Source organism: Carcharhinus amblyrhynchos, chromosome 8, assembly GCF_965287045.1.
Source record: "Carcharhinus amblyrhynchos chromosome 8, sCarAmb.v2.hapA, whole genome shotgun sequence".
NCBI classification, from domain to species: Eukaryota; Metazoa; Chordata; class Chondrichthyes; order Carcharhiniformes; family Carcharhinidae; genus Carcharhinus; species Carcharhinus amblyrhynchos.
Window position 1 is genome coordinate 123,903,710 of NC_137331.1, and position 16,722 is coordinate 123,920,431.

At 47.9% G+C, this 16,722-nt stretch overlaps 1 protein-coding gene across 2 annotated transcripts in view; it reads left to right on the forward strand.

Moving 5' to 3' along the window:
- osbpl1a (oxysterol binding protein-like 1A) overlaps positions 1-16,722 on the forward strand; it is a 224,085-nt gene that overhangs the window by 53,319 nt on the left and 154,044 nt on the right. For both annotated transcript variants that reach the window (XM_080194750.1, XM_080194751.1), the window contains exons 10-13: positions 67-140; positions 239-302; positions 5,047-5,148; positions 7,133-7,255. In XM_080194750.1, coding sequence (XP_080050876.1) covers positions 67-140; positions 239-302; positions 5,047-5,148; positions 7,133-7,255 — 363 coding nt within the window. The remainder of the gene's footprint in view (positions 1-66; positions 141-238; positions 303-5,046; positions 5,149-7,132; positions 7,256-16,722) is intronic.

The window sequence follows — 16,722 nt, forward strand, 5'->3', positions numbered from 1 at the left end:
AGTTGCGTTATTGGTTAGAAAGTTCTGGCCACCTTTTAGTTACACTCATCCACTTTATCTTTCTAGCGTTCCAGATTTTTTGGCTGGAATTTGGTCTGGGTTGTTTTGGAGCACGGAGTGTTGTCGTGGTTTCACAATCAGTAAGTGTGAGCAAACTTGCGTAACAAGAAATGTGAATGTTCGATTTGTGAGCTAATGATTCAGTGTTAGCCAACCATCCGCTCTCTCCTGTCTGAAGGTCCGATGCTAAGACAGAGGTTTACCGGCAAGGTTGCAAGAATCTCACACAAGCTACTTGTACAGTAAGACCCATTTAATTGTTACCTTTAGAACTGCAAGGCAAAGTAGAGAACACCAGGGGGAGGACATTCAGCCCATCAGGCCAATGCCAGCAAGAACAGCTCAGCAAGTCCCAATTCCCCGCACCGTTTTCCTGTGGCCCTATAAATAAAGGGAGGCAGTGGCGTAACGGTATTGTTACTGGGCTAGTAATCCAGAGACCCAGGATAATACTCTAGGTTCGAATCCCATCAGAGCGGATGGGAAAATTTGAATTCAGTAATTATCTGGAATTAAAGGTCCAATCATGGCCATGAAACCATTGATGGTCATTAAAAACCCACATATTCGCTCATGTCCTTTAGGGAAGGAAATCTGCTCTCATTATCCAATCTGGCCTACATGTGACTCCAGAACCACTGCGATGTGGTTGACTCTCAAATGCCCTCTGATAGAGGGCAGTTAGGGATGGTGAGCAAATGCTAACCCAGCCAGTAACGTCCATGGAAAAAATAATATCCAGTTCCCTTCGGAAAGTCTGTCTCTGGCAGTGCATCACGCAAGCTTTAGTTCTGTTCCCATCCTGGCTTGGGTGACTGTGTGGAGACTGCATGTTGTCCCCATGACTTGTAGGGTGGCAAGGTGGCATAGTGGTTAGCACTGCCGACTCACAGCGTCAGGGACCCAGGTTCGACTCCTGGCTTGGGCCACTGCCTGTGTGTGGAGTCTGCGAATTCTCCCCGTGTCTGTGTGGGTTTCCTCCAGGTGGTCCAGTTTCCTCCCACAGTCTGAAAGACGTGCTGGTTAGGGTGCATTAGCCATGTCAAATTCTCCCAAACAGACTGGGGGATTTTCACAGTAACTCCATTGCAGTGTTAATGTCAGCCTTACTTGTGACACTCAAAAAATAATAAATCCTTCAGATTTTTGATACTTCCACGAATGGGAATAGATTTACGAATAATTTTTCCATTTCTGTTATGGTCGAGGTCAGGGACTGTTAACAGTAAATGGGAAATTGAAACATCTTGTTTTAATCAACAGAACCCGCCCACAAAATTCTGCTATTTAAATAAAATCACAAACTGTATCGTGTTTAAAAGGTTTAAACAAAACAAAATGCGATTACTGTAACAGTATGGTTTATGTTATGAAGGGGAAGTTTGATCTCTCAGAGAACTAACACTCAACCACTGAAAGTGAAGTAGCTCCCTCTATACCAAAAGGGAAAGAACTGGAAAATCTCAGTGGGTCTGGCAGCATCTGTAAGGAGAGAAAAAAGAGCTGAGGTTTCGAGCCCAGGTGACACTTTGTCAAAACTAAAAGGCAGAGAAAGTGGGCGATATTTATATCTGCAGTGGGGGAGGGAATGAAAGATGGGCCACAGACACAGGAACCAGGGGAAAGGCTGCTAATGGCAGCCCGTAGAGAGAATAGAAAGTGTGAATGGCCAAACGGCAGAGGAGCTGTAACAGATGGAGATGCTGGGGAGTGGGAGGTGGAAGATAGGACAGATGTAAAATTTAGAAAAGGGGGAGGGGAGAGACAAGATAAGGAAAGGGGGATAAAGTAGGGGGAAAGAGTGGTAGAAAAATGAAGAAAGAGCATAAAGAAATACAAAGTAAAGAATGGTAAAAAATTAAATAGAATGAAAACAAAGGGGTGGAGCTGGGTAAAGCCAATCATCTGAAGTTGTTGAGTTGGATGTTGAGACTGGGAGGCTGTAACGTGCCGAGCTGGAAGGTGAGACGCTGTTCCTCCAGTTTGTGTTGAGCTTCTCTGGAACATTCCTATCCACCTCCCTTCGTAATCTGTTAAAGTGTGTGTGGGATCTGCCTTCTGCAACTTTCAGTGATTAAATCAAAATAACTCCCCTGAGACCCCCTCTTTATAAAGAAACAAGTAAGACTTTATTTGCCTAACTAACTGTGAACAGGTTAACTAAACCATTAACAAACAATTAAAACGTGATTCTAATGGAATGCTGTTTCGATTAAATACAATTCCCACTTATATAAAAAAAAATAAATTTTAGTTGCTTTTGAACATTAATCAGGTTTGTAATCTGCCAGAATCATCATTCTCCTTTGTTGCTTTCTCCTGTGTTCTGTTGGTCTGTTCTTCTGAGATGAGATGAGGCTTTCTTTTAAGACATAAAATGTGACTGTTAGACTGCCCGAGAGCAGTTTCTGTCTCTCTCTAACTGGGAGCGGTGGCAGTTGCTGTCGGAGGCACTGGCTGTCTTTCTGTCCATTTGGAACTGAGAGCAGGGGCCCTCATACCCCTGATGCCATATTAAAATTTGCACAATGGGATTGGTTTACAGGTTATCGAATTCAGATCTGATAGGCATTTGTGTAGCAGTGGCCTATTTCAAATTGATCGGTTAAAATTCAAAAACGTGTTCTGATTCAAATGCCTAAAAGCCTGTTACCAAAGCAATCCTGTGGTTTTGCCCCTGATACATTGTTTCAGACTGCGTACTGGATTTTTGCAAACAAAACACCTTCTAAAACAAACCATGCAATGGTGTTTGCTTGTAGTATTTTTAAAATTGTTTCATAATTTTCACAAACACTAACTTCACAACATTTATAACTACCTATGTTTCACACTCACATTTGCTTTCCCTCCTCCTGCACTGTTAGGATTCTATTAAACATTTGACTGGACACTCAATAGGAACTAGCTTGATTAACTGTAATCCTTTGGATAATGTAATGTGCGAATGAACCCAAGGAAGGAAATAAATGTCAGGATTCCAGAATTAAACTGAAACACCAGAATCATCCTTACTGTGCACACCCAAATAAAATCTAACACAAGCAATAAAGACCAATAGCATTGAATACAGGATTTGGGACGTCTTGTTGAAGTTGTACAAGACACTGGGAAGGCCACACTTGGAATACTGTGTACAGTTCTGGTCACCCTGTTATAGAAAGGATATTATTAAAGTAGATCGAGTGCAGAAAAGATTTACTCGGATGCAAGGGGTTGGCGAATTGAGTTATAAGGAGAGGCTGGATAGACTGGGACTTTTTTTCTGGAACGTAGAAAGCTCAGGGGCGATCTGAAAGACATCTACAAAATAATGAGGGGCACAGATCAGCTAGATAGTTGATATTATTTTCCCAAAGGTAGGGGAGCCTAAAACTAGAGAGCAAAGGTTTAAGGGGAGAGATAAAAATGTCCAGAGGGGCAATTTTTTCACACAGAGGGTGGTGAGTGTCTGGAACAAGCTGCCAGAGGCAGTAGTAGAGGTGGGTGCAATTTCGTCTTTTAAAAAGCATTCAGACAGTTACATGGGTAAGATGGGTATAGAGGGATAGGGGCCAAATGTGGGCTATTGAGATGAGCTTCGGGGTTTAAAAAAAAGGGCAACATGGACAAGTTGGGCCGAAGGGCCTGTTTCCATGCTGTAAACCTCTATGACTCAATAGATACTTTAACAATAATAATTTGAAACCAAGTTCAACATTGAACTCCAGACATAGCCCAGATTAACCTTTTTACCTTGACTTTTACTCTGAGTGGTTTTTAAGCACACTCACTCATTCTGTTCCTTATTCATTCATGAGATGCAGACATCACTGATGAGCCAACATGTGTTGCCCAATCCCTAATTGCCCTTGAACTGAATCTCTCACTCAGCCATTTCAGAGGGCACTTAAAAGACATCCATGTGGCTCTGGAGTCACATGTAGGCCAGACCAGGTAAGGATTTCCTTCCCTAAAGGACCCGGGTGGGTTTTTCCGATAATGGCCATCAGTAGATTCTCAATTCCAGATTTTTTTTTATATTGAATCCAAATTCCACCATCTGCCGTGGTGGGATTCGAACCCGGGTCCCCAGAACATTAGCTGAGTTTCTGGATTAATATTTTAGCGATAATACCACGAGGCCATTGCATCCCCTGCATTGTTAATGTAAGTCTATTGGTGACACCAATAAATAAACTTCAACTTATTGCCCGTCCCTGAGGACAGTTGAGAGTTAACTTCATTTCTCTGGTTGTGGAGTCACGTGTAGGCCAGACCGGGTGAGGACGGCAGATTTCCGAAGGGCATTAGTGAACCAGATGGGTTTCTTTGACAATCGGCAATGGGTTCATGGTCATCAGTAGATTCTTAATTCCAGATATTTATTAAATTCAGATTCCGCCGTGATGGGAAATGTCCGGATCCCAGGACATTACCCTGGGTCTTTGGATAACTAGTTGAGTGACAATATCACTATGTCACCCCTACCTCTAGCCTCTGGCTAGGGTCTGGCTACCCAGGGTCACAGCTTGGGTATGTGGTATATCGCGACCAACGCAACCTCCCGTTCAAGGGATAGGCGCCACTGATAGTTGCCCGCGCTGACCCACTGGAAATACATCAGCACTGCCTCGGAGCCCATTCCATAGCCGTTCTTCCCTCTTTAGTGCTGGTTCAGGCCGAATCTCTGGTTAAATACAATAGATTGAATGTCATCTCTCCAAGTGGAAAACCAGAACGCACCAATTCCTGTACTGCTCCATCCTCAGTAACTGTGGGTTGGGGTGGGTTAAGGGACTGGAAGGGCAGGCGTTGAGCGAGTGCGAGGGGTGGGCTTGGGCGGGCGGAGGAACAAAGTCAAATTTCTTTGTGACCTGAGGTGCCAACCTCCCATTCCCATCCCTGTGAGTTCCCCTCCCTCCCTGGATTACACCCGGACAGATTGCATGCTGAGTTTTAAGGTTCTTCTGGGTTTCTCATTCTCCAAACCTCTCTGTCCCAAAGGTTAAAAGTACGGATGAGAGAATCTTTTCCATCAAGTGCTTCGACGACAGTATTCACATCTTCAAATTGCATCACAAGGGAGCGCCTGCTCAGACAAGTCAAGTGAGTAGCCAAATACTTTCCTGTAACTGAGTTGAGGAGCTGTGTTTTAGCTCAGGAGAAACTCCGATCTCTCAGCCATCGGTGTTCTGGAAAACAAACATCTGCTCGCACCCCAGCCCTTCTAGAATCAAGGTCGGGCCCCCTCCTCCTCACCTTCTGCTCCTCCAGCCTCTGTATTCTTACCCGTATGGGGGAGCGCCGCGCTGTCGGAGGGTGGGCGCCGAGGGAGCGCCGCGCTGTCGGAGGGTGGGCGCCGAGGGAGCGCCGCGCTGTCGGAGGGTGGGCGCCGAGGGAGCGCCGCGCTGTCGGAGGGTGGGCGCCGAGGGAGCGCCGCGCTGTCGGAGGGTGGGCGCCGAGGGAGCGCCGCGCTGTCGGAGGGTGGGCGCTGAGGGAGCGCCGCGCTGTCGGAGGGTGGGCGCTGAGGGAGCGCCGCGCTGTCGGAGGGTGGGCGCCGAGGGAGCGCCGCGCTGTCGGAGGGTGGGCGCCGAGGGAGCGCCGCGCTGTCGGAGGGTGGGCGCCGAGGGAGCGCCGCGCTGTCGGAGGGTGGGCGCTGAGGGAGCGCCGCGCTGTCGGAGGGTGGGCGCCGAGGGAGCGCCGCGCTGTCGGAGGGTGGGCGCCGAGGGAGCGCCGCGCTGTCGGAGGGTGGGCGCCGAGGGAGCGCCGCGCTGTCGGAGGGTGGGCGCCGAGGGAGCGCCGCGCTGTCGGAGGGTGGGCGCCGAGGGAGCGCCGCGCTGTCGGAGGGTGGGCGCTGAGGGAGCGCCGCGCTGTCGGAGGGTGGGCGCTGAGGGAGCGCCGCGCTGTCGGAGGGTGGGCGCTGAGGGAGCGCCGCGCTGTCGGAGAAAATTCAATTAACCGAGCGATAATAATATTTTGTGAATTTATTTTCCCTGTAAAACAGGGTATTTTTTAAATTCATTCATGGGACGTGGTGTCGCTGGCTGGGCCAAGCATTTATTACCCATCCCTAGTTGGCCTTCGAGGGCAGTTGAGAGTCAACCACATTGCTGTGGCTCTGGAATCACATGTAGGCCAGACCGGGGTAAGGACGGCAGATTTCCTTCCCTGAAGGACCTTAGTGAATCAGATGGGTTTTTCCGACAATGGTTTCAGGTCATCAGTAGATTCTTAATTACAGATTTTTTTTAATTGAATTCCAATTCCACCATCTGCCGTGGTGGGATTCGAACCCAGATCCCCAGAACATTAGCTGAGTTTCTGGATTACTAGTCCAGTGATCATAGAACCCTACAGTGCAGAAAGAGGCCCATCGGCCCATTGAGTCTGCACCGAACACAATCCCACCCAGGCCCTACCCCCATATCTCTACATATTATACCCACTAATCCCTCTAACCTACACATCCCTGGACACTAAGGGGCAACTTCTTAACATGGCCAATCGACCTAACCCGCACATCTTTGGACTGTGGGAGGAAACCGGAGGAACCCCACGCAGACACGAGGAGAATGTGCAAACTCCACACAGACAGTGACCCGAGCCGGGAATCGAACCCAGGACCCTGGAGCTGTGAAGCAGCAGTGCTGACCACTGTGCTACCATGCCACCCAGTGGTATTACCACTGGGCCATCACCTCCCCTGGGGTATTATACAATCCATTAGGGTTACTTCATTCATCTTTGAGTCCATCTCAGAGTTGAGGAGGAACTTCTTCACTCAAAGGGTGGTGAGTGTCTGGAATTCTCTGCCCGTTGAAGTGGTGGAGGCTGCCTCGCTAAATATATTTAAGTCACGGGTAGATAGATTTCTGATAGACAAGGGAATTAAGGTCATGGAGCGAGAGCGGGAAAGTGGAACTGATCCACTTCAGATCAGCCATGATCTTATTGAATGGCGGGGCAGGCTCGAAGGGCTGGATGGCCTACTCCTGCTCCTATTTCTTATGTTTTGTTACTCCAGCTATCCACATCTCGCCATCGTTTTTTTGTTTTGATAACTAATTCTAGATTTCTGTTTTTGTTGTAGAAATGGCTTCAGGCCATTGGTGAGCACTCTGCTTACAGCACTCACTACTGTTCCCCAGATCAGTACAGCGATGATGATCAAGATGAAGACTTAGTCTCTGAGTCTCTACAGGAATCATTACAGGTAACGTCAAAATCCGAATGGATTCTCGAGCTGCTATCCCTCTTTGTGAGGTGCAAAGAGACATTGGATTGGCTGGGCTTGTACTCACTGGAATATGAGAGGGGATCTCACAGAATATATAAAATCCTGATAGAGCTGGACAGGCTGGAATGCGGGAAGAATGTTCCTTATGTTGGGGAAGACCAGAACTAGGGTCACAATCTGAGAATACAGGAAGGATGTGGAAGCTATTGAGAGGGTGCAGAGGAGATTTACAAGGATGTTGCCAGGATTGGGTGGCATGTCTTATGGGGATAGGTTGAGAGAGCTCGGTCTTTTCTCCTTGGAGAGACGAAGGATGAGAGGTGACCTGATAGAGGTGTATAAGATGTTGAGAGGTATAGATAGGGTGGATTGTCGGAGGCTATTTCCCAGGGCTGAAATGGCTGCCACAAGAGGACACAGGTTTAAGGTGCTGGGGAGCAGGTACAGAGGAGATGTTTTTCACTGAGGGTGGTGAGTGCGTGGAGTCGGTGGTGGTGGTGGAGGCAAATTCGTTAGGGCCATTTAAAAGACTTCTGGATGAGTACATGGGATTTAATGGGATTGAGGGTTATAGATAGGCCTGGTAGGTAGGGATATGATCGGTGCAACATGTGGGCCGAAGGGCCTGTTTGTGCTGTAGTTTTTCTATGATTCTAATAAAGGGTAAGCCATTCAGGACTGAGACGGGGAAGAACCCCTTCACTCAGAGAGTTGTGAACCTGTGGAATTCTCTACCACAGAAAGCTGTTGGGGCCAGTTTGTTAAATGTGTTCAAGCGTGAGCTGGACGTGACCCGTGTGGCTAAAGGGACCAAGGGGTATGGAGAGAAAGTGAGAATGGGATAGTGACAGTGCATGAGTGACCACGATCATTGAATGGTGCAGGTTTGGAGGGCCAAATGGCCTACTGCTGCACCTATTTTCTATGCTTCTATTAACAACAGGGTCAGTGTGTGAATGTGCGGGAGGGTCAGTGTGTGAATGTGCGGGAGGGTCAGCAGAACGGGAATGTTTTCATCAGAGGAGGCAGGTAGGAGGTAAACAGTAAGAATGTTCTTTGTGAAATGTGTGTGAGATTCGATCTCAAATTTCTAGAAGTGTGTGACAGAATTAATTGGTTTTTTAGATGGTAGTGATTTGTTTTGTCGCCGGTGGTTTGCCATTGCCTCTGGGGAAGCACAGGAGGCGGTTGCCGGGTTTGTTTTGGCTGGACGGGTATCGAACCGCATTGCTGGTGTTATTAGAACATAGAACATTACAGCGCAGAACAGGCCCTTCGGCCCACGATGTTGCGCCGACCAGTTAAAAAACAATGACCCACTAACCTAAACCAAACCCTTTTCGTCCATAAACCTATCCAGAGATCTCTTAAACGCCCCCAAACTAGGCGCATTTACAACTGCAGCAGGCAGGGCATTCCAATCCCTCACCACCCTCTGGGTAAAGAACCTACCCCTGACATCCGTCCTATAACTACCCCCCCTTAATTTAAAGCCATGCCCCCTCGTGCTAGCTTTCTCCATCCGAGGAAAAAGGCTATCACTGTCCACCCTATCTAAACCTCTAATCATCTTATATGTTTCAATAAGATCCCCTCTTAGCCGCCTTCTTTCTAACGAAAACAACCCCAAATCCCTCAGCCTTTCCTCATAGGACCTCCCCTCCATACCAGGCAACATCCTGGTAAACCACCTCTGCACCCTCTCCAAAGCCTCCACATCCTTCCTGTAATGTGGGGACCAGAACTGCACACAATACTCCAAGTGCGGCCGCACCAGAGTTGTGTACAGTTGCAACATGACGCTGCGACTCCTAAATTCAATCCCCCTACCAATAAACGCCAAGACACCGTATGCCTTCTTAACAACCTTATCTACTTGATTCCCAACTTTCAGGGATCTATGTACACATACACCTAGATCCCTCTGCTCCTCCACACTATTCAAAGTCCTCCCGTTAGCCCTATACTCGACACATCTGTTATTCCTACCAAAGTGAATTACCTCACACTTCTCCACATTAAACTCCATCCGCCACCTCTCAGCCCAGCTCTGCAACCTGTCCAAGTCTTCCTGCAAACTATGACATCCTTCCTCACTATCTACCACACCTCTGACTTTGGTGTCATCAGCAAATTTACTAATCCACCCAACTATACCCTCATCCAGATCATTAATAAAAATTACAAACAGCAGTGGCCCCAAAACAGATCCCTGAGGCACACCACTCGTAACCGAACTCCATGACGAATATTTACTAACAACCACCACCCTCTGTCTCCTATCTGCTAGCCAATTCCTGATCCAATTTCCTAGATTACCCCCAATCCCATACATCTGCACTTTCTGCAGAAGCCTACCATGGTGAACCTTATCAAACGCCTTACTAAAATCCATATATACCACGTCAACTGCCTTACCCCCATCCACCTCTTTGGTCACTTTCTCCAAAAACTCAATAAGGTTAGTAAGGCACGACCTACCCGCTACAAAACCATGCTGACTATCTCCAATCAATTCATTACTCTCTAAATAACTATAAATCCTATCCCTAATAATTTTTTCTAAAACCTTGCCCACAACAGAAGTGAGACTCACCGGTCTATAATTCCCGGGGAAGTCTCTGTTCCCCTTCTTAAACAATGGGACAACATTCGCTAACCTCCAATCTTCCGGTACTATACCAGAGGCCAACGACGACCTGAAGATCAGAGCCAGAGGCTCTGCAATCCCTTCTCTTGCCCCCCAGAGGATCCTAGGGTAGATCCCGTCTGGCCCAGGGGACTTATCTATTTTCAAACCCTCTAGAATATCCAGCACATCCTCTTTATCAACTGTAATACTGTCTATTCTACTCCCCTGCAACCCAGTGTCCTCCTCAGCTATATTCTTGTCCCCCTGCGTGAACACCGAAGAGAAATATTGGTTCAATGCCTCTCCAATCTCTTCCGGTTCCACACACAACTTCCCTCTGCTGTCTATAACTGGCCCTAATCTTGCCCTAACCAACCTTCTGTTCTTGACATACCTATAGAACGCCTTAGGATTCTCCTTAATCCTATCAGCCAAAGTCTTCTCATGTCCTCTTTTAGCCCTTCTTAACTCACTCTTCAACTCCCTCCTAGCCAATCTAAAGTTTTCTAGTGCACTACCCGAGCCCTCACGTCTCATCCGAACATAAGCCTCCTTTTTCTTTTTAACCAACGAATCAACTTTTTTAGTGCACCACGGTTCCCTAGCCCTACCATATCCTCCTTGCCTGACAGGGACATACCTATCACGGACTCGCAGTAGCTGCTCCTTGAAAAAACTCCACATTTCGGACGTTCCCAGTCCCTGTAATCTCCTAGTCCAACCTATTGGGGACCCTACGCTCGCTGTCTCACCACCTGAACTATCGCACCCCCCACCCCCCCGCACTACCACCCCCATCAGTGGTTTTGTTATTGGATTAGAAGTCAGAACTATCAGGGTGAGAGCTCAGATCCTACGGCTCGAGAATTTAAATTCCACATTTAAATAAGTTTGTAATATCGATCATCGAACTGATTGTGAGAAAAACCCATCTGGTTGACCAATGTCCCTTTAGGGAGGGAAATCTGCCATCCTTACCCTGGTCTGGCCTACATGTGACTCCAGGGACACAGCAATGGGGGTGACTCTCAACATGCCCTCGGAAATGGCCGAGTGAGACACTCAGTTCGAGGGTAACTAGGGATGGACAATAAATGCTGATCCTTCATTGACTGAATGCGGGTGGAGGGAGCCAGGGGAAAGGGATTTGACTCTGATCTGATGTTGGGAAATTCGAATGTTCCCCATCGTATTGAAGAATTGAACTGTTCTTATTATCGGAGAGTATTTACCATAAACACCACTAGGGGGCCCATTTCTCTGCTGTGATTTATTGCACATTGCCTCCCTCTGCTGGAGAGCTGAGTTACTGCACTTTGTAACATCGGGCGGCAGTAAAATTCTCCCTGGGCGGCACAGCGGTTAACACTGCTGCCCCACAGCTCCAAGGACCAGGGTTCGATTCCTGGCTTGGGTTACCGTCTGAACATAGAATATTCCAGCGCAGTACAGGCCCTTCGGCCCTCGATGGTGCGCCGACCAGTGGAACCAATCTAATGACCCTCTAACCTAAACCATTCCAATGTTATCCATGTGCCTATCCACTGACCATTTGAACGCCCTTAAAGTTGGCGAGTCTACAACTGCTGTAGGCAGGGCATTCCACGCCCTTACTACCCTCTGAGTAAAGAACCTACCTCTGACATCCGTCCTATAATTACCACCCCTTAATTTAAAGCTATGTCCCCTCGTGTTAGCCATCACCATCCGAGGAAAAAGGATCTCACTGTCCACCCTATCTAACCCTCTGATCATCTTGTATGTCTCAATTAGGTCACCTCTGAACCTTCTTCTTTCTAACGAAAACAGCCTCAAGTGCCTCAGCCTTTCCTCATAAAAGACCTCATAAGACTTCTGAGTTTGCATGTTCTCTCCATGTCTGCGTGGGTTTCCTCCCGTAGTCCAAAGATGTGCGGGTTAGGTGGATTGGCCAATCTAAATTGCCCCTTAGTGTCCCGGGATGTGAAGGTTAGAGAGATCAGCGGGGTAAATGTGTGGGGTAGCGGGGATAGGGCCTAGATGGGATTGTTGTCAGTGCAGACTCAATGGAGCTTATGGCCTCTTTCTGTCCTGTAGGCTTTCTATGATTCTAGGTCAGTGGGCCTTCCTGTGCCCTGCCCCATGCCCGATCTGATTCCTGTAGCAGACGGGCTGTTAAAATTCCAGCCAATGTCCCAGCATGTTTTAAGTTCTGTCAGAGGCTTGTTTTTGGCTGTTGCTGTATGGGACAGCCAATTTTTGTGTTTGTCTGCAAGTGATCTTGTCTCACACACAATGGGAGCATGAATCAGCTGCTCGAGTCTGACTCACCATTCAATGGGATTCCACTGGTTGGGAAGTCCAGGATGTGGCGGAGGCTAGGGGGGGGGTGGGAGATACCCACATCCGGTCTGTTCACATTCAAACATGAATGTCTCGCTGTCTGTGTGAAGTTTGCACATTCTCCTCGTGTCTGCGTGGGTTTCCTCCGGGTGCTCCGGTTTCCTCCCACACTCCAAAGATGTGCGGGTTAGGTGGATTGGCCGTGCTAAAGTTACCCCTTAGTGTCCTGAGATGTGTAGGTTAGAGGGATTAGTGGGTAAATATGTGGGGGTAGGGCCTGGGTGGGATTGTGGTCGGTGCAGACTCAATGGGCCGAATGGCCTCTTTCTGCACTGTAGGGTTTCTGTGATTCTATGATCATGGCTGGCCTCAGGCTCCAACTCCATTTTCCTGCCCACTCCCCAGAATCATTGTAATTCCCTGAGAGACCAAAATATCCATCTATCTTGGCTTAAATATGTCCAACAGTGGTGCATCCACAATGCTCTGGGATACAGTATACCAAAGATTAACAGCCCTTTGAAGACATTTCTCCTCTTCTCAGTCCTAAACCATCAGCGGGTCCATCCTGAGACTGTGCGCTTGCCCCCACCCTGTGTTTCAGACTCTCCAGCCAGTGCCCACCCAATCACCCAATCTCTGGAATCTTGATATTAATGAAATTGCCTCGCGTTCATCTACGCGCCCCTTTTATCTATCATTCCAGTTACATCCTCAAAATGCATCAATGCACTTCAGAAACAGGATTTCCCTTTTGTAGAACCATGCTGATATGTTTTAATCGGACTGGACCTCCCTGTGTGCATTGTTGAGATTTCCTTAGTAATAGATATCAACATTTCCCTACAACTGATATCAGACTAATGGACCTTTAGTTCCCTGCTTTTCCTCTCCCTCCTCTCTTGAGAGATGGTGTAACATTTACCAACTTCCAGTCTAGTGAGAACTTTGCCCAAATCTAAGGAATTCTGGAATATTATAGCCAGTATATCCACCATCTCTGCAGCTTTGTCTTTTCAGACCCTGGAGTGTAGACCATCAGGTCCTGGGGGTTTTAGTTCCTTCTGTTTCTCCAATACTTTAGGTTTAAGTTTATTTGTTAGTGTCAGAAGTAGTCTTACATTAACACTGCAATGAAGTTACTGTGATAATCCCCTAGTCGCCACACTCTAGCGCCTGTTCGGGTACACTGGGGGAGAATTTGGCATGACCAATCCACCTAACCGGCTTGTCTTTGGACAGTGGGAGGAAGCAGGGAGCACCCGGAGGAAACCCACGCAGTCACGGGGAGAATGTGCAGACGCTACACAGACAGTGACCCGAACCGGGAATCGAACCCAGGTCCCTGGCAGCAGTGCTAACCACTGTGCCCTCGTGCTGCTCTGATCATGGCTGATCTATCCCAATCCCACATCCATTATTCCTCGATATCCAAATTCTACTGACTTGAGTATTTAAAGTGGAGGTGGATAAATATCTGATAGATGGAGGAATAGAGGGGAAATGGAACAGGAAAGGATTTGAGGCTGGCATCGATCAGCTATGATGGTGTTGAATGATGGGATAGTCCGGAAGGGTCTGTATTTTTTGTGTTTGTGTTGAGTATTCTCAAGTCTTGAGCCAACATAACTCACTGAGCGAGAGAATTCAAAAGATTCACCATCTCCGAGTGAAGAAATTTCTCCTCCCAAAATAGCAGACCCCTCATTCTGTACAGTAAGAAGTCTCGAAACACCAGGGCAAAGTCCAACAGGTTTACTTGGAATTCACTCCCCTGATGAAGGAGCAGTGCTCCCAAAGCTCGTCATTCCAAATAAACCTGTCGGGACTTTACCCTGGTGATGTGAGACTTCTTTCTGTGCCCACCCCAGTCCAACGCTGGCACCTCCACACCCTTTTTCTGCACCAGTGCTCCAGATTCCCCAGCCACAGGGAACATTTTCTTAGCATCAAACCTCGAAGACTGTTTCAGTGAGATGACCTCATCGTTTGGTTTTGTTGTTGTGTGCTAACCGCGCCCCGTTTACCCATCACCCCTTTGCTTGCTGAGTCACATCCGAACACTTTCCCCCTCAGAGTGGGCACTGCCAATCCCAGCAATTCGCTGCGTTTTTAGAATTTCCCCCCGGGCCTGTTTTAGTGTGACTCTCTGGTTAACGACTATCCGACTGGTGGAGATAGCTTCTCCTCATTTAATCATCTTCTTTTTGAATGTCCCTATCCAATCTCCTGTTCTGGTTCCCCCAGACCAGCTCAGAGAGGTTACAGACACCTGCATCCTCCACACGTGCGGATACTTGCACTTTGGTGGGACCCAGTTCCAGACTCGGCTCAAGCTCACAATCCGGTCATCACCTCAGTTTGATTTGATTTCTTATTGTCACGTGTATTTACATACAGTGAAAAGTATTGTTTCTTGCGCGCTACACAGACAAAGCATACCATTCGTAGAGAAGGAAAGGAGAGAGTGCAGAATGTAGTGTTACAGTCACAGCGAGGGTGTAGAGAAAGATCAACTCAGTGCGAGGTAGGTCCCTTCAAAAGTCTGACAGCAGCAGGGAAGAAGCTGTTCTTGAGTCAGTTGGTATGTGACCTTGGACTTCTGTTATCTTTTTCCCGATGGAAGAAGGTGGAATGTCCGGGATGTGTGGGGTCCTTAATTATGCTGGCTGCTTTTCCGAGACAGTGGGAAGTGTAGACAGAGTCAATGGATGGGAGGCTGGTTTGTGTGATGGACTGGGCTACATTCACGACCCTTTGTAGTTCCTTGCGGGTCTTGGGTAGAGCAGGAGCCCAGATTAAGCTGTGATACAACCAGAAAGGATGCTTTCTATGGGGCATCTGTAAAAGTCGGTGAGAGTTGTAGCGGACATGCCAAATTTCCTTAGTCTTCTGAGAAAGTAGAGGCGTTGGTGGGGCTTTCTTAACTATAGTGTCGGTATGGAGGGACCAGGACAGGTTGTTGGTGATCTGGACACCTTGAAACTTGAAGCTTTTGACCATTTCTACTTTGTCCCCGTTGACGTAGACAGGGGCATGTTCTCCTTTACGCTTCCTGAAGTCGATGACAATCTCTTTTGTTTTGTGGACATCGACATTGACCTCTGTCTGTGACCCTATCAACTCCAGCAGATCAGGCTGAGGAGCGCGCACCCTTAGGCTGGGCATCCAGGGCCTAAGATGGCCAAAGTTACTATAAAGAGATAGATTTTTGATCAGATAGGGAATTGAGGATTACAGGGAAAGTGGATGTGAGGAATCAGCCCTGATCCTATTGAATGGTGGAGCAGGCTCGAGGGGCCAAATGGCCTCCTTCAGCGCTGTAGGAATTCTATGATTCTTTCAAAGAGCTAGCACAGGCACATTGGGCCAAATGGCCTCCTCCTGTGCTGTGTCTTTGTTTGACAATGTACCATCTCAAAATCCTTTTCCAGTTTATGTTGGAATTGAAGTCTTTGAGGAACCGTGTTTGGAAATTGGCCATTTGGAGGATTGGAAAGGAGTGTTTATTCAGCTGCCGCTGAGTAGAAACTTCAAAGACCGAGCTGTGGGGGTTTCTGCTGTTGGAGACAGATACCGACACAGCAGCGGACGTTCCAGTCTCAACTTATCATCGCTGCAACCAACCAGCTGCTGCGTGTTTGCAAAACCCCGACACAGCGATGGCAGCTGTTCCGTTTCTAACTGTATCCCCAGCTGAGACTTTTCCAAAACTTACCTGTAAAATCAGTGATTCAATGTTGGGAATTACTCCAGGAAGTGCTGTGTTCACTGGTACAGTGTTTAACTGGGCCCACACTGTTTGCAACCTGACAGCGAGTGTCTAATACGTTTGGGATACGTTTTTTTTTTGGGTCCTTCAGTGTGTAGGTAAAGGATGCTGACTGGCGTATTGTGGAATGATTCTCAACAGTCAAGGCAGAGATTATAAAAGCAGGGAAGTCCTGTTGGAGTTGTGTAGAACTTTGGTGAGGACACAGCTGGAGTTCTGTGCGCAGTTCTGGTCACCACATTATAGGAAGGATGTGGAGGGGGTGCAGAGGGGATTCACCAGGATGCTACCTGGGATGGAACATTTAACTTATGTAGAGAGGTTGGAGGGGCTTGGGTTGTTTTCTCTGGAGCAGAGAGGATTGAGGGGGTGACCTGATCGAGGTGTACAAGATTATGAGGGACAGAGTGGATAAGGAGCAGCCGTTCCCCCTTAGTTGAAGGGTCAGTTACGAAGGGATACGAGTTAAAAGTGAGGGCTGGGAGGTTTAGAGGGGAAGTGAGGAAAACTTTTTTACCCAGAGGGTGGTGAGAGTCTGGAATGCGCTGCCTGGGAGGGAGGTGGAGGTGGGATGCCTCACATCCTTTAAAAGGTACCTGGATGAGCACTTGGCACATCATAACATTCGGGGCCATGGGGCCAAGTGCTGGGAAGTGGGATTAGATGGGCAGGTCAGGCCCTTTCATTCATCGGTGCAGACTCGATGGGCCGAAGGGC